We start from the raw sequence: 25,998 nt of genomic DNA on the forward strand, positions 1-25,998 counted from the left end.
CCTGGTCAGCCACTGCGAGCCCCAAAGGGCTGCAGCCCCCCAGTCCACTCCAGTACCAGGCCAGGGTGTGAGGGGCACTGGGCAGTTGGGCCAGATGTTGCCTGCCCAGGGGGTCCGTCGAGGGCACAAGGCTGTGGCTCCCCAAGGGCAGAAGGGGGTGAAATGCCTGGCAGGAGCCCTGGGAGCAGACACCCCTGTGCTCAGGGTCCCCATCCCCTGCGCACCCACCCCAGCCGGCCACCGTGCCCCTGGCAGAGGACGGCAGCGGCACCGGGCAGGGTCTGGCAGCCGAGGCATCTGTAAGGCCAGACGGCAAAACCACCCCGAGGGCTTGGCACACGCTGTGCAGCCTGCTGGGACCCCAAGTTTGGGGAGGTGCTGTGCCTCCCCCCAGGAACGCTGGGCTGCCCTGGCTGCCCGGGAAAAGGACCTGGACCCCCACAAGGGCCATTGCTGAAATGGGGCTGAAAAGTGGCTTTTCCCGCCTCCCGCCCTGCGGGCAGCAGTGCTCTGGGTGCCACGTGCTGGAAAGTTTGTGCCGAGGAAGCGGTGCGTGTCGGGGCCGGGGCTATTCCTGGCTCCCAGCTGGTGTTTGGCCAAAGCGCGCTCTTGTTTTCGGCTGGGCTGTAATTTTAGCAAAGGCTGTTCCCGAGCAGCAGGGCTGCGGTCGGCACAGCTGCCCGGGGAGAGCGCGGGCTCAGCTGGGGGCTGGTGATGTGTGTCAGCACCCCCCTGCCCACGGTGGCCCAGGGTGCCTGGCCAAAAGTGCCCAAAACATGGCAGAAATGCTTAAACCCAATGTTCTTCCACCGCTGTGGCTGCGGAGGAAGGGGAAAGGGCTGGGGCTCTGCTGGGGCTGGCGGCATTTGCTCAGGGTGGGGAGGGTGCCAGGGAGGGTGGCAGCGGCCGGGGTGCAGGATCCAGCCCTGGGATGCACCCCGCATTCCCCTCCAGTCCCCCCTGTGCTGGCTGCAAAAGCTGCGGCACTGGCACCGCTCACCCCGGCGGGCCGTGGAGGGGGAGAAAAACAAATTTGGCTTCAAGTCCTCCCTAACTGGTTGAGTCAAACCCTTCTGTTACCCCTCGAGGGCCCGGCGAGGGCTGCAGCAGCCGCCTCCATCAGACCCATCAGCCACTACTGCCACCGCCTTGCCATCACCCTGCCACCAATGTTCCCGACCTAGAAATTTCTTAATATTAAGCTAAAAAACCCCATCTTGGGAGTCCTAACAAAGGCTGAAACTTAATGACCGTATTTCTCCAGACTGGTAGTACCAGCCCTGTGATAAAACGTCTCCATCAGCCCACCTGCCTGGGGAGACGTGGCTGTTTACACCAAAGATGAGCAGAAGACAAGGGTTTGCTTGGTCCCCAGACCAGGGCTAAAGCTCTGCTGGGAGTTTTATTTTATTATCACGCTAAACTTGAGATGACAAATATTTTGAAGCAGCTGAAAGGTGTTTATTTTTTAGTTGGTTCAGCTTGTTTACAGCCTGTTTACAAGCCTGGGCATTTATCTTTGGGGCTGTTTACCTCTCCCTAGGCTGTGGCTAGGGTTTAATACACACACAAATAAAACCCCAGCGAGGGGTCCGGCCGCCCCTCCCGGTGCCTTCCTGCCGGCCGCCAGCTGCGTGCCACGGCGGTTGCTGTTTTGACAGAGCTATGCAAATGCTCTCTTCACCAGTGGGCTTGATTGCTCGGGTCATGTTTGCAACCACACCAGCCTCAAATATTTATTTATTTAGTTTAATTCCCTTTCAATCGCAGGGCGATAAGCCTCGGCCTTGGACTCTGTGGCTGTCCCTAGCTGGGGCTTTGACCTGGGGCTGCCCAGGGCGTGTTCCATAGTATTTTATAATTCATAACCTATATTTTATTGTTTATAACCGCCATTTTATTAATTCATAACCTGTATTTTATTTCCCAGATTCAGGAAGATCTGCCCCATATTGTGGGAGTCTGGAGGCTGCCCCGTACATCTCATGGCACGTCAGACTGACGGACAAGCCCAGCTAAGGGGCTGCCTGGCGGGAGGCAGAGACTGATTATTTTAATTCAGTTAATGAGGGAGGATGTGGGGTAACCGGGCAGTGGGGTAGCAGCAGGAGGCCCCGGGCTGGTCCCCCTGTGGCAGTGGCGCAGGGGGACAAGACCACGAGCTGAACAGCATCAGGGTGAACCCCATGTGTGTGGGGTCAGCAGTGCCCAGCCGGGGGCCTGGATTCACTGGGATCACTGGGATCACTGGGATCACTGGGGTGTGTGCATGCGTGTGTGTGTGCATACATGTGCAACTGTGTGTATGCGCGTGTGTGCGTGTGTGTGCGTGTGCAGCAGCTGGGACACCCCACGCTGGGGCAGCGACCACTCTGCTGGGCGAGACCCTGCTGGGGGGCCCTGCCAGGGACCTTCTGGGAGACAGGAGGGGTGACCCCGGGCTGGGAACGTGCACCCTGGCACGGCCACGCAGCCCCGCCAGCCTTGCCGCCGGCGCCCGGTGGGTCCCTGGTCCTCCACCACCACCCACCCTGCCAATTTTGGGCAGCTTCAGGCTGGCCCAAAACCTGTCCCCCACTGTGGGCTGACGGCCCCGCGAGGTGCCAGCCTGGCGAGGCAGGGGCAAAGCTCGCCCCAGCAGAGAGCCAGCAGCCATCGCGGGGCTGAGCCGACTCGGGGCTCGTCTGTGTGGCACCCGCTTCTCTTCACACGTCAGCACCCGCTGGAGACGGTTTCTCTTCCTTTTTTTGGCCCCCCCGTCAAGTTTCTGATTGGAGATTGTGGCGGGCGAGGAGTAAATTTAGCCGGGGAGTGCCCCGCGGCCGCACAGCTGCGCGGCGGTGCCGTTGGGGGGGCCGGGGCTGGCGCGGCACGGCCGGGGCTCTGCGCAGCCTTTCCCCAAACCCTTCCGGGAGGGGGATGTCAGGACGGGGTGCAGGAGCCATCGCCGCCCCTCGGGGTGCTGGGGGACAGGGCAGAGGTCACAGGGTATCGCCCGAGCTCGGCACGGCCACAGGGCCAAAGTGCAGGGACTCGCGCCCTCCTCCCACGGCCGCCCCGTGGGCTCTGGCTCTGCCCCGCTCCCCCCAGCCTGGGCCGGGGCTATTCTCGGCCCCAGCTCTTGCTTTCGAGTTTCAGCCCTGCTGCCTCCAGGAACAGCGGCTGTTTGGGGGGAGCGCGGGCGGGACGCGTCCCTCCAGTCGAGGCGTTCCGTCGGCCGCGGCCCGCACAGGGAGCCCCTCGGTCCTCCTGGCTCGCGGTGCCGGGGCTCGCCGTGTCCTGGGGAAATCACCCAGCGATGTGCAACACAAACAGCAAACCCAGGCTGGTTTTGGGGGGCCCCCAAGCGCAAGGCCATGGGTGCAGGAGCTGCCCTCGTCCCAGGGCAGGGTTTGGGGACCGGAGCAGAGCTTTGCCCTCCGGGGCCGGAGGGGGTGTTTTGGGGCAAGGGTTGCAAAAACTCCCATGGCCCCGCACCCCTCTGCCCCCATCCCCGCATCCCTCCCTCTGGTCTCGGCCGTGGGGACCCCCAAGCACAAAGTGTCTAAACCACCGGGGCTTATTAAATCCCCGCCAAGGGCCTTGCTGAGCCCTCGCCTGCGAGCCGCAGCTCTCGCCAAGCCCCGACCCTGCCGCGGGACCCGCCGCCTCTCTCTGCAGCTAATTAAAGCCTTCCTGAAGCATCTCATTTACTAAATTAGATCCCCCTTGTTTTGAAATTAATGGCGAGCTGGGAAAACAGAAAAATAAATGACTGTTTAAAACGTCAGCGCAGGAGGCGGCAGAACGAGAGCTGCAGCTGGGGAGAGGCGTGCGTTTCGGTTTCACTCGGCACATTTGCTCACCACAAAACCCCACCGAGGGCGGCCGCAGGAGCCGGATGGGCCTTTTCTTCCCAGGCACCGCTTCCCTCTCCTGCAGGGGCTGGATCAGGCCCCGCATCCCAGTGCGATTCCCAGCGGAGCCTCTCCAGCCCCTTGAAGGGCTTGTTATGGGTCAAACGTTGGCTGGAAATTTGCCACGCTGTGGTCTGGGGGGGTGTGGGGGCCCTGGGTGCTCCAGGGCCCCTGATCTATAATTCAGCAGGTTTTTTCCTTGCCAGTTGTTGCTTAGGGAAAGGGTTTAGCAGAATCTTTTAATCAATAATTAGTGAGGTTTCCTGCCCCTGGAGTCAGAGACGTGCCTGTGCTCTGCTCGCCCAGACCCGAGCCGGAGCGAGACCCCGGCTGATGGCGCAGCAGGTCCTGCCCCAGACTGAGGCTGTGAAAAGCTCGGTCTGGTGTCCTGTAACCGAGGGACAGGCTTTACCCATGGTCGCCCAGATGGATTTCAAGCCCCACAAAAGCATTGCCCTGTCACCCCTCTCCCCACCAGCCACCGCCCCAAAATGTGCCATTTAGCAGGGTAAAACAGCTGGGATGGGAGCTCCTGCGTCACCCAGTCATTCACTCCAGCCTCAACCACTGCTTAAGGGCATGGTTTGCCAACTACTGGAATCGATAATTACTGAGGCTTCAGGTTTCTCAGCGGTGAAAAATGCAAACATCCCTCCTGGCAGCAGGTCTTGGTCCTTGGGGCATGTTTGGCTGGCAGAAACCCCGGCAGCAGCTCTCCCCGGTGAAAGCCCGGCAGCACCACGAGGCCAGGGCTGAGGATGCCTCGGGCAGGGCTTTGCCAGGCAATAACCTCGCTTGCCTGTGGAAAGGGGCTCAGCGCCGGGGCGGAGGAGCTGATGCCATCTCTGAGTCCGTGTCCCACAGCAGCGAGCCAGGCTGGGCGCATGCGGCCGCACTGCAGGGACCCTCACCTCCCGGACCCCCGACTGCAGGTGCTGCAGCCCAGCAGCCTCCCCGGACCAACTCTGCCGGCTCTCTGCTGCTGAGGGCTCTCCATGCCTGGGAAACTGTGTCTTGAAGGAGCTCATCTTGAAACACAACAGGACAGATGCCTCCATCGCCCTTCCTTCCTTCTCCTGCTGCGGTGCAGCCTGAGCATCCATCCCGCTGCTGGGACCAGCGGCAGCGCAGGGGGCTGTGAACCCGCCTGGGCGCAGGTTTGCTCTGGGAGGATGGGGTTTCCCGGGAAAATCCCAAGCCTGTCACCCCACACATGGGCAGGGACCCTGGGACTGCCACCATCGGCCCAGTGCCCTGTGCAGGGTGATGGGAAGGGGGTTTGCCTCATGCTCGGGGCTGTGCTGTGGCGGGGTCTCCCTTGCCCGGCTGGGGAGCAGGAAAAAGCCAATGAAGTTGTTTTGGAGCACGAGGTGCCTCTCGGCAAAAAGCAGGAGGGAAGGAGGGCCAGGGCAGACCAGGGCTCATGTCCACCCCTGGCCCTCCCGTCTGTGCCCTGCCAGGGCTGCACAGTGCCCATGGCCCCCACAGGGCTGGCACACGTCCCTGGAGCTGCTCAGCGTGCCTGGGGAAGGACAAAACGCTGGGTGCAGCCAGGAAAACCCCAGCAGCCGGGGAGCCGGGCACCCCAGGGTGGCCCCAGGCACAGCAAGGGGTGAGGCTTGCTGGGGGTCAGAGCGGGCCGTGCTGCCGGGGCTGAGCCCCTGCCTGTGCCAGCGGGGATGACCCCCTGTGGTGGCATGCAGGCTGGCGGAGGCCTGGGGCACTCAGCGCACCTCCCAGTGCCCCACCGTCCCCAGGGGCTGCAGGGTCACCAGGCAGCGGGAGAGAAACGGCAGCCACAAACAGCCCTGCTGCCTGGCAAAAGCTGACTTTGGTGCACGTGGAGATAACGCCGGCACGGGAACGGGGCGTGGGGTGCAGGAGACACGGCTGTCCCTGCAGAGCCAGCGTGAGCTCGGTGGCGTGTTTGTGTGGGTCGCCCCTGGGTGCGAGGGATGTAGGCAGGGCAGGGGGGAGCAATTTGGGCATAGGGACATAGGGAGACGCTGGAGCAGGGAGCTGCTGTCTCCAGCAGCAATGGGGAGGGATGGGGACAGGGATGGGGATGCTGCTCCAGCCGGGAGCCTTGGGCTGGTGCTGCGGATGTGGCTGTGAACCCGGAGCTGGCCAGAGAGCTGCACACCCTGCAGAAATACACGCTGGGAAAAGCACCTCATCTGAGTAATTATCAGCATCTTCCCATCAGAATAAAGTCTTCTGAAATGCTAAAACACTGTGTTGCTGTTGCTGGGAGGTCCCCAGCTGTGCCGGAGGGCACGGGACTCCTTCACCACAGCAGGACCAGTGCTATGTCCAGGCCATTGCTGCCCACCCTGGCATGTCCGTGTGAGCAAGAGCTGGGTGAAAGAAACTTAATTCCACTCAAGGGTTCCCTCCGCTATTTGCTTTCCTGGCAAGTTTGGGGTTGCTACCGCAGTGCTCGTTCCCTGGGATGCTCCGCACCGTTAGACGTTATTTCCCGAGAAATCCTCCAGTGGTTGTTGAACGGGTAAAAAAGAGCATTAAAGAGCTGGGGTGGGCAGCTCCATCAGAGCTTTCCGGGGTCGGTGGAGGCATTGGGGTGGACAGGACAGAGGGACGCAGCAGGGAGGACACAGGGCTGGCAGCACCGCGCAGAGTGACACTTTCACCTTGCCTTTGCTCCAAGCAAGGCCAGCGCAGGGAGTGCCCGTGCCACGGTGAAGGTGCTGGCTGTCCCCCGGCCTTCCCGGGGCAGCCGATGGCTGGCAGGAGGCAGAGGAGACCCATGGTGGGGGGGTCCAGATTGCCGGGACGGGCACAGGGATTGCCCCCAGTGGGGCTGACCTCGGTGCCTCTCGGGGGGGTCACTCCCATCGCCAGGCCGGGGGTCTGGTCATCCCTCCTGCACCCTGAGAGATGTCCACCGAAGGGGCCTGCGGGGACACGTGGCAACCCAGAGCCTGGTGGGGCTGTCCCCCACCCCCCTACCGGGAGGCCAACCGTGTCCTGGGCTGCACCCAAAGCCACGTGGCCAGCAGGGCGAGGGAGGGGATGCTGCCCCTCTGCTCTGAGGAGACCCCCCTGCAGTGCTGCATCCAGCTCTGGAGCCCTCGGCACAGGAGAGACACGGACCTGCTGGAGCGGGGCCAGAGGAGGCCCCAGCAACTCTCCGAGGGCTGGTACAGCTCTGCTGGGAGGACAGGCTGGGAGAGCTGGGGGGGCTCAGCCTGCGGCAGAGAAGGCTCCGGGGAGACCTTCCTGCAGCTGCCAGGGCTGAGAGGGGCTGATAAGAAAGATGGGGACAGGCTTTTTAGCAGGGCCTGTAGTGACAGGACAAGGGATAACAGTTTTAAACTAAAAGAGGGCAGATTTCAACTAGATATAAAGAAGAAATTTTTCACCATGAGGCTGGTGAAACCCTGGCTCAGGTTGCCCAGGGAGGTGGTAGATGCCCCATCTCTGGAACCCTTCCAGGTCAGGTTGGACGGGGCTCTGAGCAACCCACTGGAGTTGCAGATGTCCCTGCTTATGGCAGGGGGGTTTAGGACTTTTAAAGGTCCCTTCCAACCCAAACTATTCTGTGATTCTGTGATTCTATGATTATGCGTCCCCAGAACGTGCCTGCAGGGACATGTGGCAACCCAAAGCCTGGTGGGGCCAGGCACCCTGCTGGCACCAACGCAGCCTGGGGAGGGGACTGTGGTGGGGCCGCTCCCCCATTACCAAGAGGCTGGGGAGGGGGCATCTCCTCCAGAGCTGCAGAGCGTGGCTGGGTGCTCCCATCCCCTGGCCCTGGGGCGGCTCCTGGCAGCTCTGATGGGCTGCCCACAGTTGAGCACTGGTGCTCTCAGCACAGCTGTGTCTGTGAGTCATTCTCTGTGCAAGGCCACAGGGAAACTTCCCTGGGGCTGTGCTGGGAACGGGGCACGTGGCACACAGGGGCCCAGGCTGCTGTGGCACAGGGTGCAAGGGCCAGACCGGTGCATGTTCATGCCCCAGCAGCTACACCGACACCCCCATCCCAGGGGACACAGGGGTGACCAAGGAAATGGGGACAGAGCCAGGGCTAGTCAGCAAAGGGGCACGGCTGGCCAGGGCCCTGTCACAAGCCAGATGTCCCTGCGAGGGACCTGGTGCGCAGAGGCCAGCGGGCGAGGGACGGGGCCGGCACAGCCAGGGCCACGAGCTCGCTGCAGGCACAGGGGCTTACACCAGGCTGACGCCCCGAGCGGCTCCTCCCCCGCCCTTGGCGGTGCCGGGGGGTTCAGCGGCGTCCCCGGGGGTGAGCAAGGGCTGCAGGGAGCCCTGGGCACCCCCAGCAATACGTGTGTGTGTTCCCATCCCACCCTCCTCCGTACTGGTGCCCCTGGGGCGATGCCGGCCGGCGCAGGGCAGCGGGCGCGCCGGAAGAAGAGAGAGGCGGGAGTGCGGAGCCAGCGCTGGTTCAGTGTCGGTGTTTATTCCTGTGACGCGCGGGGGGGGGCAGGAGCGGGGGGCAGGGGACGCGGGGAGAGGCATCTGTGGCGGGGGGGAGCCGCTGCCCCCGGCAGCGGGGAAGAGGGAGGGGGCTGGCGGGGTTAGGAGCACTCGGATCTCTTCAGGCTCTTCTCCACGTTGCCGGCTTCGTGCGTGACCTTGCAGGCGTAGGTCTCGTGGCTCTGCCAGTCGCTGGCGCTCAGCGTCAGGTAGCTGCTGGCCATGTACTGGTCGTTGCTCTGCCGCTGGGGCCGGCTGGTCTCGACGCCGCTGGAGAGAGTGCGGCCGTCGGCCGTCCAGGTCACCTGCGCCACGCCGGGGTAGAAGTCTCCCAGCAGGCACACCAGGGTGGCTTTGCTCTGCGTCGAGAGCTCGTCGGGCGATGGCGGGAAGAGATGGACGGTGGGGGAGACCTTTTCCTGGCCTGCGAGGGGAGAGGGCGGCACAGGCTCAGGGGGGACCCTGTGCCCCACCACAGCGCCCTGCCCGCCCTGCCCGCCCTGCCCGCCCTGCCTGCCCCAGCTAGCACTGCCCAGAAACTCTGCGCTTACCCCACAGCTGGGCGTTTATCATTTATAACTCTCATCTATTTAGATTGGGGATATGGTTATATATATATATAAAAAATATATAAAAATATATATACATATATATGCACATATGTATACATATATAAAAAATTATGTGTGTGTATATATGTGTATTACACATACATCCCATATATATATTGTATATATATTATATATACACTCTATATGCATATATGTGCATATACACATTCTATATTACAGATATATGTACAGCTAATACATATATTACATATGTAAAATATACAAAATACATGTAGATGTAGTCTATATTGTTATATAAATTAATATTATTATAATAATATATACTATTATATAACATGATATATTTATATGTTTATATTTATATGTATTTATATATTTTCATATATTAAAATATATATGTTATAGATGTTCATACATATAATATATATTCATATATATTATATATAAAAATATATAAACCAAAATCTCTGGTTAATTGCCATACACCTATTTCTCTCCTTTTTCAAGGCAATTTTTAAAAAAATCAAAATTTCAAAGACAAACTGTCCTGTTTTCTGCCCAGTTCTGCTTTCAGACACTGTCAGACTTGTCTCAGAAAAAGTACAGCTAAGAATCATCCAAAGGAAGATAAAGAAAAGATCTTTGGTCTTTCCGAGGCGGTTCTGCTGTCTCCTCACAGGTACAATGTCTCTGCCGCTATCTCTGCTCGAAAATCAGGAGCGCTCTGCCACTAAAAACTTTCTGCTGAAGAAATTGGCAAAGTACGTTTTTCTCGATCTTATGCCCCCAAGTAATTTGGTTGAGATTGGGATTTTTGGCCAAATTCATTAAAAAATTAGAAAGACAATGTTCCTGGCAGCATTTTCAACATAATAATCTCCATTTTTGACACGGCTTACCTGGACAATGGTCTCTTCAAGTTACCCCTGAAAACTTTTGGTCAAGACCCCAGGGACGTGCCATTTTAACACAAAGTTCGATGCGACTTCAGCCCGCTCGCGGACGAGGACGGGCTGCCATTTCGCAGCGCCCGCACCCTCAGCCGCGGCACCCCGCAGAGAAGCCCCTGCTCCTCACCAAGGGCGACAGACTTAGTCCTTGGGACTAAGAGGTGAGGACTTAGCCCTTAGCCCTTAGAATAATGACTGATTTCTTTAACAAAGACAAAAATTGACCTTCTTAGAGACCTAAGCCGGAGAGACCTGAAATAGGGTCCCTGAGACCTCAGACACGTTTCCTGGCCAAATTTTAAGATCTTCCAATTGAGAAAATAACCCCCCAATCTTCTGTGGCGCGCACCAGAGCCCTCTGAGTCCGCAGGGACAAGACACAGCCCACAACGTCGCACTTAGTGCCTGTCCCTGAACCGGTGGCAGACCCCAGCCCAGCGCCAAGTCCGAGAAAAAATCCCCAAATCACCGAAAATAGACAAAATGTCACAATTTCACGGTGGGGAAAGAAAGACCGAGAAGAGGTCAGCGACTCACCTAGGACGGTCAACATGGTCCCGGCCCCGAATATACCACACAGTGATACAGGGCCATGCAAAAACCTCCTGCCCCATGGCAGGAGCAGTCGTGGGCCCCATGGATGTGGCAGGATGAAGGTGATGGGATGGAGATGCCCTGATGGACACAGCAGGCTGGATGCATGGTGCTGGACGTGCCCCAGCAGATGTGGCAGGGCAGGAGCGGCAGGAGCAGCAGGACAGGCATGTGGGGATCACTGCATGTCCTTGCTGGAGGGGCCACGGGAAAATGGGTGGCCTTGGCCCCACCGTCCTGCATGGCCCACGTTGGCCGGGCTCTCCAAAGCTGTGGCTGTGTCATTGGCTGCTCCAGGGACCCACGGCTACCCCATGCCTTGTGCCCATTACAATCCCATGTCCCTGCCTGTGGGGTGGGGACATTAATCCCAGATGAGGAAGGGCTGGTGGAGGCTTTGGGTGCCCCTAAGGCACAACAGGCTGCACCTTGCCTCGACCTGCGCTGCTGCCGTGCCCTGGGGGCACCGGCCGCTGTCCTGCCTCCCCTCGGGCCGCACTGTGGCTGTGGCCGGGGTGAACGGGGACCACCGGCCATCGGACAGTATGCCTGCAGGTAAACCTTCATGAATAAACTGTCCACCCATCCTTCCCACTGCCCAGAAACACCCGTGCTGGTGTAGGTGTGGTGGTTTCATAGGGGACCCGCTTCCCGGCGTCCGTGCCACCCCGCAGCCCGGCTCTGCTCTGCGGGGCAAAACGAGACCCCGGCACAGCCCACGTTCTTACCTGGGCAGGATTTTGCTGCCTGCAGCAGCTGTGTCAGGGTGCCCGGCGCTGGGGCAGCCCGCGGCAGGGGAGCGGGGCAGCCCTGGCTGCCGTCGCGCCGCGCCCACCACGGCGCCAGAGCTCAGCGCTGCGCTCGGGGCTGGGCGTGGGGCGCTGGACCGTCCCTCCAAGGGTAAATAAGCACTTCCCTCCGTCACACCCGGCGTCTCGGTGCCGGCGAAGGCATCGGTGCAGGGTTGGCTCCAGCGCGGGGGAGTTCAAAGACCTCCTGAGCCAACGAAGCCGGCCGGCCGTGACAGGATCACGCCCGGGGATGCTTGCTGAAGGTGCCTGTCACTGCATCAGCGGGTGATGACCGAAAGCTGAATTCACGGGAGTCTTTATTTCTGCCCTAACAAAGCTCAGAGCAGATCTTGGCGCTTGATGCCCCCAGGGTCAGGGGCCTGGCCCGCAGCCGGAGGGCAGGGCTGGGGGCAGCAGCCAGCACCGGGCGCCGCAGCAGAGGGGCCCTGGCCGGCTGCTTTCTCCTACTCAATTTAGCTCCCGCCGCTGCTGCGGGACGTCAAGCACCCACGGACCAAACTCAGGGCTGGTGCAGCCCCAGCGCCTGAGGTGGCTCCTGCTCCACTCCCCAGCTGCAACAGAATCTGGGGCAGGAGCCCGGGGAGGGAAGGCAGCAGGCAGCTGGGGATGCCCGAGGACCAGCCGCAGACCATCGCAGGGGAAAACACACCAATGCAGCCAGCTCAAGACATGGGAGCAAGGAGTTAAGCTCTCAGCCGATTGGGGCCATGTTTTGCTGCAGGGTCACGATCATACTTGACGGAGGAGCAAGGACTGGGAGACGTGGTTGGAGGGCCAGTGCTCAGCTCAGGTTTTTTGGATGATGCCCAGGATGAAGGGACGGGGCAGAGGAGATGGGAGGGATTCAGGCACAGGAGAAGGGAGGGCCCACAGAGGTGGCAGAGACTTGCACAGAAGGAGGGGACAGGGATGGGCCAGGTGGTGAAGCACTGTGCTGGGTGATGTGATGTTCCAGGGCCAGGGTTGTCTGTTCCTCGGCGGGGTTAGGAGCACTCGGATCTCTTCAGGCTCTTCTCCACGTTGCCGGCTTCGTGCGTGACCTTGCAGGCGTAGGTCTCGTGGCTCTGCCAGTCGCTGGCGCTCAGCGTCAGGTAGCTGCTGGCCATGTACTGGTCGTTGCTCTGCCGCTGGGGCCGGCTGGTCTCGACGCCGCTGGAGAGAGTGCAGCCGTCGGCCGTCCAGGTCACCTGCGCCACGCCGGGGTAGAAGTCTCCCAGCAGGCACACCAGGGTGGCTTTGCTCTGCGTCGAGAGCTCGTCGGGCGATGGCGGGAAGAGATGGACGGTGGGGGAGACCTTTTCCTGGCCTGCGAGGGGAGAGGGTGGCACAGGGAGGCAGATGTGGAAGGAGGAAGGTCTTTAAAGTGTGGGCATGGCCGTACCCGTGGTGTTTGGTCCTGGCTGGGCCTTTCAGTGCAGTTCCCACCACCAGCAAAGGAGCTAATGGCTCAAGGTCTCTGCAGCCAGCTTATTTTTTTAATATTCAGCCTAACAATCCAAAAAGGCTGCCCTGGAGGTAAGAGGCCCCAGCTCTCTGGGGGACACCCAGCGTGCACATCCACAGAATTTTCCGTCACCAGCATCCCACACCTCGGCCCTCTGCCGCGCACATGTGCAGCTGTAGCCAAGACTCAGCTACGCTGCTTTCTGGAGGTCGCCGTCCTCCTGAGTGCCATTGAGACGTCAAGAGGCAACCTTGTCCTCAGCCAGCAAGCCCAACCCATCGCTCAGCAGCTCTTCCATTTCAGCCCCCTATGTATTTCCTCATCGTACCATAAAGCACACCTGGGAGCTTCTCCTTAGGAGAAAGAGAAATGTTAAGAAATTCGTGTTTCATAAACTCCAATATAATCTGTCTGTCTGACAAATAGACAGATGTATTTTTACTCAGTAACCCCTGCACTCAGACAAGTTGAATGGGACCCGAGGCATCAGTAGAGGCTCTGCAGATTTGAAAGGACCAAAAATATTTTGCAATTAGCAGAGCCCAATCAGCCTGTATAGCCTTGTTTCCTGCTGTCAAGGAAAGGCACGTGAGTACCTTTCAGTGCGGTTAGACAGACGGAGGACATGCTGCTATAACCAAATGGAGAAGCTGAAGAAAGAAAAAAAACCCACCCCAAACCCCAGGAAGGGCCCATACAGCCGCTGGCACGGGAAGACCCTGTGTGAGCATCAGTGACTTACTGAGGACGGTCAGCTGGGTCCCATGGCCAAGTAAATAAAGGCAGTGACGCGTTGCTGCGCGGAAGGAGCCCAAGCAGCTGCTTACACCCAGCCAGCAGCCGCGGCGCCCCGTGAGCGTGGTGGGCAGGTAGCCGGGCTCCCAGCAGCTTGTGTGGTGCTGCTTGCTGGCCATGGCTGAGTGGGGATTGGTATTTGTGCATCCTCCCCCTCCCCGTCTCTCCCAAGGGACATCCAGCAGCTGTGCCACGTTGGCCAAGGTCTTGGCTGAAATCACACCTCAACCGCCCCTCCGAACACTCCCTGTATAAAACGCTCGCTGGCTCACAAGTTTTAATGGAGGTCGCCCCCCAGTTTGGGCCAGTCTGCCTTTGGTGGCCTTACAATCAGTCCCACCCTGTCTCTGGGGAGGGGGTGGTCCAGCTTCGCCCCGTCTGAGCACGAGAGCACTCCTCCGCAGCACCGCTCCCCGGGCCAGGCCGCGCGGAGATGTGGACACGCGCCGCGCACGGGCAGCCCTGCGCGGGGGGGCATGGCCTGGGCTACGGGCAAGCCAGGGAGTGCGAGGAGCATGAAGTAAAGGGCGAGTGAGAGCAGCGGGTCCCAGCGCACGCGTGAGCCGAGGGGGAGCACGCATTGCTGCCAGAGTGAGCGCAGCGGGGCGCAGGCAGCCCAGGCGCCGCCGGTCCTGCCCTGCCACCCTCCTGCCCTCGGGAGCTGAGGGGGACGGTGCCGGGGCAGCCTCCAGCGCCAAGCGGAGCGCTTCAACCCGTCTCACCCGCTTCTGCTGAGGTGGTGGCTGCCTCACAAGGCACCGGCGGTGTGGAGGATGGTGTTTGCTCCACCAGCTAAGCCAGCTCTGGAGCAGCAGAGCGGAGCAGCACGGACGGAAGGGCATGGCAGATGTATTTTCCTTGCACGGAGACCACAGAGACCTGCAGGTTTGCGCCAAGCATCCTGCCAGTGGTGTGTCCTACCCACCCAGGCACTCAGCGTCCTGCAGAGCCGCCCCTTGCCCATTCTGCATCCCCCAGGCTGCTGCTCCTGGTAGCAGCCTATTAGCCCCTGCCTTCACAGCCCCGTGGAGCAGCAGCCCTCGGGTGAGGGCTGCCGGCAGCATCTGCCAAGGGCCAGGGCACGCAAAGCGGGTTGGAAAGGAGGCGTCAGAGGCTGCTGGTAGAGAGGAATAGCTGGGACTCGCAGAGAAAAGCATGCAAGGGATGCGGATGCCTCCATACAGCTGCAATAGCAAGGCAGTGGTAAGACAGGATGGGTTTCAGCTAAGACGGATTAACTTCAAATTCCCCAGGGAAGGCTTGGCTGCTGCTTTGTAAAGTGTTTTCCCAGCATGGTACCAATCTCACAGGGCAAAGGGTGCTCGGCTTGGAGCAAACAAGCTCTTGGAGTGCTGAATTTCAATAGCACCAACTTAAATTGAATATTCAAATGCTGTGGTTTGTGCAAGTGGTTATAGAAAGAAGCAAAAGTCAGTGAACTTCCTGAGTCACTAGAAAATAAATGATCCTTCGAAGATTTTGTGGTTCAAGGCACTTTCTGTTTGAGAGGTACGGTTTGCCTCTGGGTAGGCTTATGCATTGGTACAAAGGCTGAAACTAGACCAAAAAATCACTGGAATTTTCTATGCAAGGCATTTAGCTGAAGCCGATGCCATCAACTGTGGACAACGAGTTCCTGAGCATTTCTCAGACTCCAAAGGGGTTTCAGTTCCATTTCAGGAGAAGAACAATAAAGGGGGACAATGTTCTGCTCAAAAGTCCAGCTATTCTCCTTGGAAGGAGGCATGGAAAAGGACTGATGCTGTGCTGGATATACCAGGGTATTGGCCCTTCAGCACCTGCCTGGCACGTGGCCTCGGTGGGAACAGGGACAAGTGAGGGGGTGCTGGTCCCAGGGGGACACTGGGGAGGTTATGCATGACTGCTGTGGCCCAGCTGCTGGAAGGAGGGCGGGGGGCACCTGGCACAGCCCTGGGTGCCAGCTGGGGAGCACAGGGGACCATGGACCTGCAGCATGGAGCAAGGAAAGGGCTGCTGGGCGTCATCCCCTCCCTAAATGACAGGGGATGGGCACAGACCTGGGGCTTTAAGGGACGGCCGAGGTGGGACACCAGGCACAGCCACCTGCAGCGCAGGGCAGCAAGAGCAGGGCCATGGCGGGGACGTGTCCCACCATCAAACGGGTACAGCAGAGGCTCCTAAGTGGCCCCTGCGATGGCGGGAGCTTTTTGTATCACTGCCCCATTGCTTCGTGTCACCGTGGCAGCAGCACTGCTGCCGTCGTAGCCACCACAGTAATAGACGGCCTCGTCCTCAGCTTGGACCCCACTGATGGTTAACGTGCCTGTGGAGCCGGACATGGAACCAGAAAATCGCGAAGGGATGCCCGAGGGTCTGTTGGTGTCGCGATAGATCACAGTGACAGGGGCACTGCCAGGTGTCTTCTGCTGGTACCAACCAACATAGCTGCTGCTGCTAAGCCCGGAGCAGGTGATCTGGACGGTTTGTCCCAGGTTCGCTGACACGGAGGGCGGCTGAGTCAGCGCTGCCTGGACCAGGGAACCTGGACAGGAAGAGGAGAGAGTGGAGAAGATGGGGGTCAGCCAGTGCCCCAGGAGCACAGTCCTCCCTGGGCAGTGGGACGGAGCCCCCATGCCCAAAGGTCCCAGCCAGGGCACCTGTGCTGTGGGCAAGCACCGCGAGGAGGAGAGTGGCCCAGGCCATGGCGCGATCCCACCAGCTCCGTGTCCCCACGCCGATGGGGCTGTGTCGTGGACCCCGACTCCCTTTTAAGCCCCTGCCCGCCCAGGGCATGGCCCCGCCATGCAAATCTGACCCCGTGCTCAGGGCCAGATCCTGCCTGCACCCCTCTCCCCACCTCCCTCCCCACTCCACGCCCAGCCCCGTTGCCCCAGATGCAGCGGGGCTTGTTCCTGGGCACAGGGCACAGACACACCGCAGCTCAGAGCCTGAAACCTGCCAGCACGAACCCCTCGTCCCAGCCTGGGCCGAGCAGCTGCAGGGCTAAAGGGTGCAGGAGAGCTGGGCTGCTGGGGGGGGCACTACCCACAGCTCCAACCTCCCCCCACAGCTTTGGGGGAGCAGATGAGCTGGTGCTCGTGCTGGGGATGGAAGGACAAGCCCTTGCCCAGGCTATTGCAACTGGGGTGAATTTTTGGGGTCCAGCTGGGCCCAACTAGGCTCTCTCATGGGGAAAGTGCTGGGAAAAGGCAGCCTGGGAAACTGCCTGGGAAAAGGCTGGAAAGATAAAGTCCCCATTTCCATCCCTTCAGGCTCCTCAGATGAACATTCTCTCTGACCGATGAACACCTGGGACATTAACACGGAGTGGGCGAGGAGAGCGGGGTTCCTCAGGGAGCACATAGCAGCTCACACCTCTAAGGACCACGGGGTGCTTGGTGCAGCCCTGCCCATGCCCTCCTGGCCCCAGCCCATGGCGTGTGGCCCCCTCCGACAACACCATGGTCCCAGGCACGGAGCTGAAGGACACGGGCACCTGGGACCTGGCTGCCCATGCGTCAGCTCCTGACACCACAAACCCCTGTGGGGCCAGCACCCCTGCCCACAGCCTGGCCCTATCACACACCCTCTGCCCCAGCCCGTGTCCCCTGCCCCATCACACTCATGGGGATACAGGAAATGTCACTGCTGAAAACAAGCAGCACCCCACGACATGGAGGAGCCAGTGCCTTTGGCCTGAGCGGTAGCCCCAGTCCTGTCCACAGGACAGGGACAGGGTCAGGGTGCTGAGCAGCCCCTTGCCGTCGTGGGGCCATGGTGGGACACTGCCCAGGGCCAGCGGCTTCCCAGGCGGCCAGAGGTGCTGCGGGGCTCCTGCACAGGCTGAGCATGAGCCCAACGGGCCAGCACTGGGCAAACACAGCCAGTGCTGGAGTAGCCCACGGGCTCCTCCCGCGGCACGACAGAGCAGCCCCCGGCCAGCCCTGCTCTGCCCCAGCAGCCTCGCACACAGCCCTGGAGCTGCTGCACCCATTGGAAGGTCCCTTCCCGGGGTTTGAAGGCAAAGCTTTGGCCCAGCTCCCCGGCCCACGGCACATCCCCACCTCTTGGTGCTGGGGCTGCACTTTCAGCAGGGCTGAACCCCCCAGGGTGATGCCCCGGGGGCTCCTGGCCGGGAGGAGGGCAGGGAGGCAGCCGGCATGGCCCCAGTGAGCACAGGGGACCTTGGACTTGCAGCAACGGACAGGGACACGGACAGGGCTGCTGGGGTCATCCCAGCATTTCTTTACCAGGTGGGTGCTCACACCCTGGAACAGGCTTCCCAGAGAGGCGGTCGATGCCCCAAGCCGGTCAGTCTTACAGAGTGTCGTGGTTTAGCCCCAGCCAGCAACTACGCACCACGCAGCCGCTCGCTCACTCCCCCACGGTGGCACGGGGGAGAGAATTGGAAGAGTAAAAGTGAGGAAACTCATGGTTTGAGATAAAGACAGTTTAATAAGTAAAGCAAAAGCCGCGCACGCAAGCAAAGCAAAACAAGGAATTTGTTCACCACTCCCCATGGGCAGGCAGGCGTTCAGCCATCTCCAGGGAAGCAGGGCTCCGTCACGCGTAATGGTTTCTTGGGAAGACAGACGCCATAACTCCGAACGTCCCTCCACCCCTTCCTTCTTCTTTGTCCCAGCTTTATATACTGAGCATGACGCTATATGGTATGGAATATCTCTTTGGCCAGCCTGGGTCAGCTGTCCCAGCTGTGTCCCCTCCCAGCTTCCCGTGCACCCCCAGCCTGCTCGCTGCAGGCCAGCATGAGAAGCTGGACTGTCCTTGACTACTTAGCAACAACTCAAAACATCAGCACCTTATCAACATTTTCTCATCCCAAATCCAAAACATAGCCTCATGCTAGCTTCTATGAAGAAAATTAACTCTACCCTAGCTGAAACCAGGACACAGAGGCATTTGCACAAGGCCAGTAGTAACAGGCTTTAACTTCTGGTCAGCCCTGGAGCGGTCAGGCAGTTGGACTAGACGATCGCTGTAGGTCCCTTCCAATGGAAACACCCGATCCGATCCTGTCCTACCCTACCCTATCCGCTCTCCTCCCCAGGTGACAGGGGATGGGCACAGACCTGGGGCTTTAAGGGACGGCCAAGCTGGGACACCAGGCACAGCCACCTGCAGCACAGGGCAGCAAGGGCAGGGCCATGGCGGGGATGTGCCCCACCATCAAACGGGGACAGCAGAGGCTCCTAAGTGGCCCCTGCGATGGCGGGAGCTTTTTGTATCACTTCCCCATTGCTTCGTGTCACCGTGGCAGCAGCACTGCTGCTGTCGTAGCTACCACAGTAATAGACGGCCTCGTCCTCAGCTTGGACCCCACTGATGGTTAACGTGCCCGTGGAGCCGGACTTGGATCCGGAGAATCGCGAAGGGATGCCCGAGGGTCTCCTGTCATTCCAGTAGATCACAGTGACAGGGGCACTGCCAGGCGTCTTCTGCTGGTACCAGCCATAGCTGTAGCTGCTCCCGGAGCAGGTGATCCGGACGGTTTCTCCCAGGTTCGCTGACACGGAGGGCGGCTGAGTCAGCGCTGCCTGGACCAGGGAACCTGGAGAGGAAGAGGAGAGAGGGGAGAAGATGGGAGTCAGCCAGTGCCCCAGGAGCACAGTCCTCCCCGGGCAGCGGGACGGAGCCTCCATGCCCAAAGGTCCCAGCCAGGGCACCTGTGCCGTGGGCGAGCACCGCGAGGAGGAGAGTGGCCCAGGCCATGGCGCGATCCCACCAGCTCCGTGTCCCCACGCCGATGGGGCTGTGTCGTGGACCCCGACTCCCTTTTAAAGTGCCCGTTCGCCTGGGGCACAGCCCCGCCATGCAAATCTGACCCCGCGCTCAGGGCCGGATCCTGCCCGGACCGCCCTGAGCACAGAGGGGCCGGGGCAGCACCAGCTGCAGAAAGCTCTGGGCACGTGGCACGGGGCAGCAGCAACGCCTTTCTGCCCACCAGCTCCAGATGCTGGCACAGATCCCCCCATTCCTGCCCTCCTTCCCTCGGGTCCAGCTGCAGCCATTCCCCCCACCTGGTCCTTTTCCTGCCTGGTCATGGCCTTGGGTGAGCAGAGGAACCGGTGCCCAACGCCACACCTTTGAGCTGTGCCCCACAGTCCAGCACCCTCGGGATGGGTTCAGGCCTCTCCTGGGCAAGCCCCAGGGCATGTCGCAGTGCCTGTGGGGCAGCTCCATTGGGCAGAGTCCCTTGGCATGGATCCACAAGCTTCCCTGGCCTGCAGTCCTTGGTAGCTGTCAGCTGCCCAGGCTCCCCCCCAGCAGGGCTTTGCTCCCCCAAACTCCTCACCCCGGCGTTTGAAGGCGAAGCTTTGTCCTGGTGCCTTGGCCGGCAGCACGGTCCTGCCTATCCATGAAGGGGCTGAGGTTTCAGCGGGCTGAACTCCCCCAGGGTGATACCCAGGAGCAGGGCAGGGACCCTGCTGCAGGCAGGTCCTGCCTGAGCATGGCCAGGCCCCCCGCTCTGCGGCCATGGACAGCTGGGCTCCCCCAGCCGGCACCCAGCTGCCCCGGCCACCCCATGCCCATGGCACTACCTACGGCTCCTCCACCCAGGCCTTGAAGGTGCCCAGAGCACAAGGGCCTTCTGCAACAGCCCGGCGGTGCCACGCTCCCTCCCTGCTGCATGGCTCCAGCCAGAGCCCTTTGGCTGCAGGAGCCGTCGGCCATCTCCGCACCGGTGCCCACACAGAGCTGTGCCAGCTGGACACCTCCAGGCCGGGGAGAAGCCTGCCAGCAGCCACAGTGCCTCGCGGCAGCTCCCGGGGGAAAAGCGAGAGGGTGGTGGGGAGCCGATGCCAGCAACAAGGGGGTCCTGGTGCAGCAAGGGACAGGGCCAGGAGCAGGGCTGCTGGGGGTCATCCCCATCCAAGTGACAGGGGACGGGCACAGAGCTGGGGCTTTAAGGGACGACCGAGGTGGGACACCAGGCACAGCCACCTGCAGCGCAAGGCAGCAAGGGCAGGGCCATGGCGGGGACGTGCCCCACCATCAAACGGGGACAGCAGAGGCTCCTAAGTGGCTCCTGTGATGGCGGGAGCTTTTGTACCACTTCCCTGTTGCTCTGCATGAACATTATAGCTGCTGTCGTAGCCACCACAGTAGTAGACGGCCTCGTCCTCGGCTTGGACCCCACTGATGGTTAACGTGGCCGTGGAGCCGGACTTGGATCCGGAGAATCGTGAAGGGATGCCCGAGGGTCTGTTGGTGTTGCGATAGATCACAGTGACAGGGGCACTGCCAGGCGTCTTCTGCTGGTGCCAGCCATAAACACTGTTGGTACTCCCAGAGCAGATCTACGTGGTTTGCCCCAGGGACATGGACACTCGGGGCAGCTGTGCCAGACCCATGTGAGAGCAAGGGGCTGAGGCAGAAGCTCTCCCTGCCCAGCTGCAGTGTCTGAGGCTCCCCTGGGCTGGCAAATGCCCGCACACCCAGCCCCGCACACCCAGCCCCGCACACCCAGCCCCGCACACCCAGCCCCGCACACCCAGCCCCGCACACCCAGGGCGGCTGCAATGCCGCAGGCCCCAGGCACGACTCAGCCTGCGGGAGCAGAAATGTGGCAGAGCTTTTCCCAGGCAGCTCGGCAGGCTGCAGCTCCTAACACCGTCCCAGGCTCCTCCACCCCTCACGTGCATATTGGGCAGTGGGGACAAGCCCAGACAGAGCCTCTCCAGCATCAGGGCCCCGTCACTGGGGACACAGTCACAGCCCTGAGATACAGACCACATTGGGAAGGGTGCCAGCAGGGAAAGGGGAAAACCCCAAAGGTGGTGAAAGGGCCCTTGCCTGGCTGAGAGGGAAGGAGAAGATAAAAACCGACCTCTTTGACACTTGAGGTCTTGCTTACCTGTGTCTCAGTGTCACCATGAGATCAGCACCGCTGCCGTCTTCGCTACCACAGTAGTAGACAGCCTCATCCTCGGCTTGGACCCCACTGATGGTTAATGTGCCTGTGGAGCCGGATGCAGAACCAGAAAATCGCGAAGAAATGCCCGAGGGTCTCTTGCTGTTCTGGTAGATCACAGTGACAGGGGCACTGCCAGGTGTCTTCTGCTGGTACCAGCCAACATTATAGCTGCTGCTAACCCCGGAGCAGGTGATCTGGACGGTTTGTCCCAGGTTCGCTGACACGGAGGGCGGCTGAGTCAGCGCTGCCTGGACCAGGGAACCTGGACAGGAAGAGGAGAGAGGGAGAGGAGAGAGAGGAGAAGACAGGGGTCAGCCTGTGCCCCAGAAGCACAGTCCTCCCTGGGCAGTGGGACAAGGATAGGGACTCTGTTCCTTATGATCCCAATGTCACACAGGGACCCAGAGCAACACGCACAGAGCCCAAGGCCAGAGCCTTGGCCCTGTGAGGAGAGCTGGCAGAATCAGATACAGGGAGTGCCAGAGGTGGAGAAGGGCTCTGGTCAGGGTATAGGCAGAGTATTTGGCAGTAGAGCCCTGCACGTGCCAGAGCATCCCAGCACAGAGGCAACTCCAGCAGCAAGAGGAGGAGGGGGCTACCAGGAGCAAGAGGCAGTGGGCCTAGGGGCAAGGCAGTGCCATGCCTTCTGTAGGGACAGACACAAAGCACCCAGAGCCACCTCGCACACAGCATGGTACAGTCAGGAGAACATTCACACTCATGTTCTTGGACAGGAACTTGCCCCAGCCCCACAGGCCTGCTCAGCTATGAGGGAGAAGGGCAGAAATCCCCCATTTTTAACGTCTCTGTAGCTCACTTCCACATCTCTCTGTGTCGCTGTAACAGCAGCACTGCTGCTGTCCCAGTTACCACAGTAATAGACGGCCTCATCCTCGGCTTGGACCCCACTGATGGTTAACGTGCCCGTGGAGCCAGACCTGGATCCGGAGAATCGTGAAGGGATGCCCGAGGGTCTCTTGCTGCTCTCATAGATCACAGTGACAGGGGCACTGCCAGGTTTCGGCTGGTGCTAACCGACATAAGCATAGCTGCTGCTGCTAACCCCGGAGCAGGTGATCCGGACGGTTTCTCCCAGGTTTGCTGACACGGAGGGCGGCTGAGTCAGCGCTGCCTGGACCAGGGAACCTGGAGAGGAAGAGGAGAGAGGGGAGAAGATGGGAGTCAGCCAGTGCTCCAGGAGCACAGTCCTCCCTGGGCAGTGGGATGGAGCCCCCATGCCCAAAGGTCCCAGCCAGGCGCAGCGAGTCTGGCCAGGGCACCTGTGCTGTGGGCAAGCACCGCGAGGAGGTGAGGGGCCCAGGCCATGACGTTATCCCACCAGCTCCGTGTCCCCATGCTCATGAGGCCGCGCCTTGCACCCCGACTCCCTCTTAAGCCCATGCCTGCTCGGGCACAGCTCCTCCATGCAAGTGTGGCTCCCCATGTCCACTGGCAGCTCCTGTCCCAGTGCTCTCCCTGCAGGCATGGCTCTGGCCCACCAAAGGCACCAAGATCTCTCCGGCTGCCTCCTCCCTGGGCCACTCAGCTGGGAAAAGTAGGTCCTGCTTCCCAGAAGGGCACCACAACTGGCTTTCTCTCGGGAGCCGCAAGACTGTGACCAGCGGGATGGCCCTGTCCAGGCAAACGTTCCTCGATCCCGGTTTTGGTGAACACAACCCCAGCCAGGACGCATGCCAAGGAGTGGCAGAAATGCTTGTCTACCCTGCCTTGCTGAAGCATCTTCTGCAGCTGCCTTAGCCCACCTGCAACGCTGGCATCACCCACGCACCCAGCCCCTGAGCATCGCTCTGTGGCAGCACCGCTCCTCCAGCCATGCTCCCCTTCCCCTCCCGCCCCGGGCACTTCTCCGCAGGGTTCCGTGCCCGCGGCTGGCCCGGCACAACCCGTGGTGCAGACCCACAGCAGGCCACTGCTCCAAGACCTCCCTGGCCAGCGGCCAGGGCTGCCGCGGCAGCACAGACGCTCCCACGTGGCAGCAGCACCGCAGGCACAAGGAGAAGCTCCCCGGCCTCTGCTACTGTTCGTCGGCTCTGCAGCACGAGGGCAAAAGCCCGGCCTGCCCCACGCCACCGTGCCACACTCTCCCAGACCCGCCTCTGCCTTCCATCCTGCTCCTAAGCAGGAGGTGGGATGGGGCTGCCAAAGCAGCTGAGGGCCTTGGGCATCTCCGGCACATCCTGACAAGTTTCGGTGCTGCATCTCAGGGAGCAAACAGCAGCTTCCTTTCAGCCCTCAGAGCCCCCGCGCACCGAATGCCAGCCCCTCTTCGCCTTTCAGAGGCATAATGAGTAGGACCCAGACACAGGCCGACAGGGATTTATTATCCTACATTCATTTTACACAAGAGGTTCAATGCCAAGCTGCCACCACCCTCTGTGACTCCCTTAGGCCAGGAACACAGCAGCTCCTCCTTAGACACAGGGGATTTTCCACCGGCCTCTTTCTGTTAATCAGCAGTTTCTTCTGCTTCACGTTCCCGGTGGCAACCAAGACTCGGGTTTTTTCTGCAAGCTCACAAGCAATAAAGCGTTGCGGTTGCTTTACGGCCCAAGACGCCGCCGCAGCAGCAGCACCCCCCCGTGGCCTGCCTCCATTTAGACTCCACGGGAAAGAGACGGCATGAGAGGCGGCGAGAAGCCAACAAGCAGGCTTGAACACGATTCAGTACTTCTTGAACTCAATTCTTTCTACTTTCACCTCATCCTCAATTAGTTGGTATACATAAGTCACAGCCGTGGAAGCCTGGATATCCATCAGTACAAAAGAAGGGATGCTGCTCCTGGAAAGAAAACATACCTTTGTCAATCTTCCCATTGAGCTTCCGCTTCTTGCTATTAACACACCTCGTGCTCATGTATTCTAACACACTTGATTGCCAAGGGCTGCAGGGATCTGGGAAACGCTGCAGTGTGCAGGCACTGACAGAAGCCTCTCAAGCAGAATCACACTTCTTGGCCTAGAAGAGCCCTGGAGCCGACTGAACGGCCCAGAGTCGTGTCAGGCTCAGACATTTAAGCTGGCAGTGCCTCCAGAAGTCTGATTTCCTACAGACTATTACCACGCAGCTTCTGGGAACACACCAGAAAGCAAAAGGACTTCAAGTGGCTGCTGCAACTCACCCCTCTCCAGGCCCAGGAAGCCGCCCCAGACACACCAGTGCCAGGCTGTCAGGGCCAACACGTGGGCCGAGTAAAACCCTGGTAGTGGGGCAGCCCCAGTGCATTCCCCAGAAAAGAAGAGAGCTGGCCTCCTGGCACAAAGGGTACCCAACAGTAAATAAACACAGCTCCAGCATCATGCTATGAGGGCAGGAGCAACCAGCCACACCCCAGGTCTGCACTAGCAGGAGCTGCGTCACTTGCACATCCTCCAGCCCCAGCACTGGGATCGCTGCTTCCACGCACAGCAGACAGGAACAGAGCCAGCCCAGAGCACCCAACCATGGCCACCCTACGGGGCACCCGGACGCTGATCAGCACTGCCGTCCTGGGCACCAGACGGCCTCGTCCTCGGCTTGGACCCCACTGATGGTTAACGTGCCCGTGGAGCCAGACTTGGATCCGGAGAATCGCAAAGGGATGCCCGAGGGCCTCTCGTCATTCCAGTAGATCACAGTGACAGGGGCATTGCCAGGCGTCTTCTGCTGGTACCAGCCATAGCTGTTGCTGCTCCCGGAGCAGGTGATCCGGACGGTTTCTCCCAGGTTCGCTGACACGGAGGGCGGCTGAGTCAGCGCTGCCTGGACCAGGGAACCTGGAGAGGAAGAGGAGAGAGGGGAAAAGATGGGGGTTGGCCAGTGCCCCAGGAGCACAGCCCTACCCGGGCAGCAGGATGGGGAACGCCACAGTCAGAGGAGAATGGATGCAAGCACAGACACAGGTAAATTTGGGGAGCAGAGCCCAGCTGAATGCATCCCAGCATGGAGACAGCTCTGGCAGCAGCAGGAGGACATGGATATCAGTAGGAAGAGGCAGTGGGGTGGCAGACAAGACCACACTGTGAATTTGGTAGGGACAGGACATTCGTCCCCAACCACAAAGCCACCTTGAGTGCTCTAGGACACAAAAGGCTGGACATTCCTTGCCATGGTAGTGCACAAAAGACAGGAACCTGCCTCAGCCCCACAGCCACAACTCTGCTTGGCCAGGAGCAAGAAGGGCAGAGAATCTTCCCCTGACTTCCAGCTCTTTGCCTCACTTCCTATTGCTTACTGTCACCAGACACCATAGTTGCTGCCGCCGTAGCTACCACAGTAGTAGACGGCCTCGTCCTCAGCTTGGACCCCACTGATGGTTAACGTGGCCGTGGAGCCAGACATGGATCCGGAGAATCGCGAAGGGATGTCCGAGGGTCTGTTGCTGTTACCATAGATCACAGAGACAGGGGCACTGCCAGGCGTCTTCTGCTGGAACCAGCCAGCATAAGCATAGCTGCTGCTACTAAACCTGGAGCAGTGGATCTGGATGGTTTCTCCCAGGTTCGCTGACACGGAGGGCGGCTGAGTCAGCGCTGCCTGGACCAGGGAACCTGGAGAGGAA

At 60.3% G+C, this 25,998-nt stretch overlaps 2 protein-coding genes across 2 annotated transcripts; both read right to left on the reverse strand.

The window, feature by feature from the left end:
• Nucleotides 1-7,966: 7,966 nt before the first annotated feature.
• LOC309411030 (immunoglobulin lambda-1 light chain-like) lies at nt 7,967-22,765 on the reverse strand (the record flags this gene model as incomplete). The annotated part of the gene is made up of 4 exons (XM_082007561.1): nt 7,967-8,778; nt 10,414-10,455; nt 18,788-19,072; nt 22,720-22,765. 4 exons carry the CDS (start codon nt 22,763-22,765, stop codon nt 8,456-8,458), a joined length of 696 nt encoding a protein of 231 aa, XP_081863687.1. The 3' UTR covers nt 7,967-8,455.
• LOC309411022 (immunoglobulin lambda-1 light chain-like) lies at nt 12,266-16,206 on the reverse strand (the record flags this gene model as incomplete). Its single annotated transcript, XM_082007553.1, has 5 exons — nt 12,266-12,588; nt 13,469-13,522; nt 14,447-14,585; nt 15,741-16,045; nt 16,161-16,206. 5 exons carry the CDS (start codon nt 16,204-16,206, stop codon nt 12,266-12,268), a joined length of 867 nt encoding a protein of 288 aa, XP_081863679.1.
• Nucleotides 22,766-25,998: the final 3,233 nt, after the last annotated feature.

Source organism: Phaethon aethereus (assembly GCF_964289735.1).
Source record: "Phaethon aethereus genome assembly, chromosome: 17".
NCBI lineage: Eukaryota > Metazoa > Chordata > Aves > Phaethontiformes > Phaethontidae > Phaethon > Phaethon aethereus.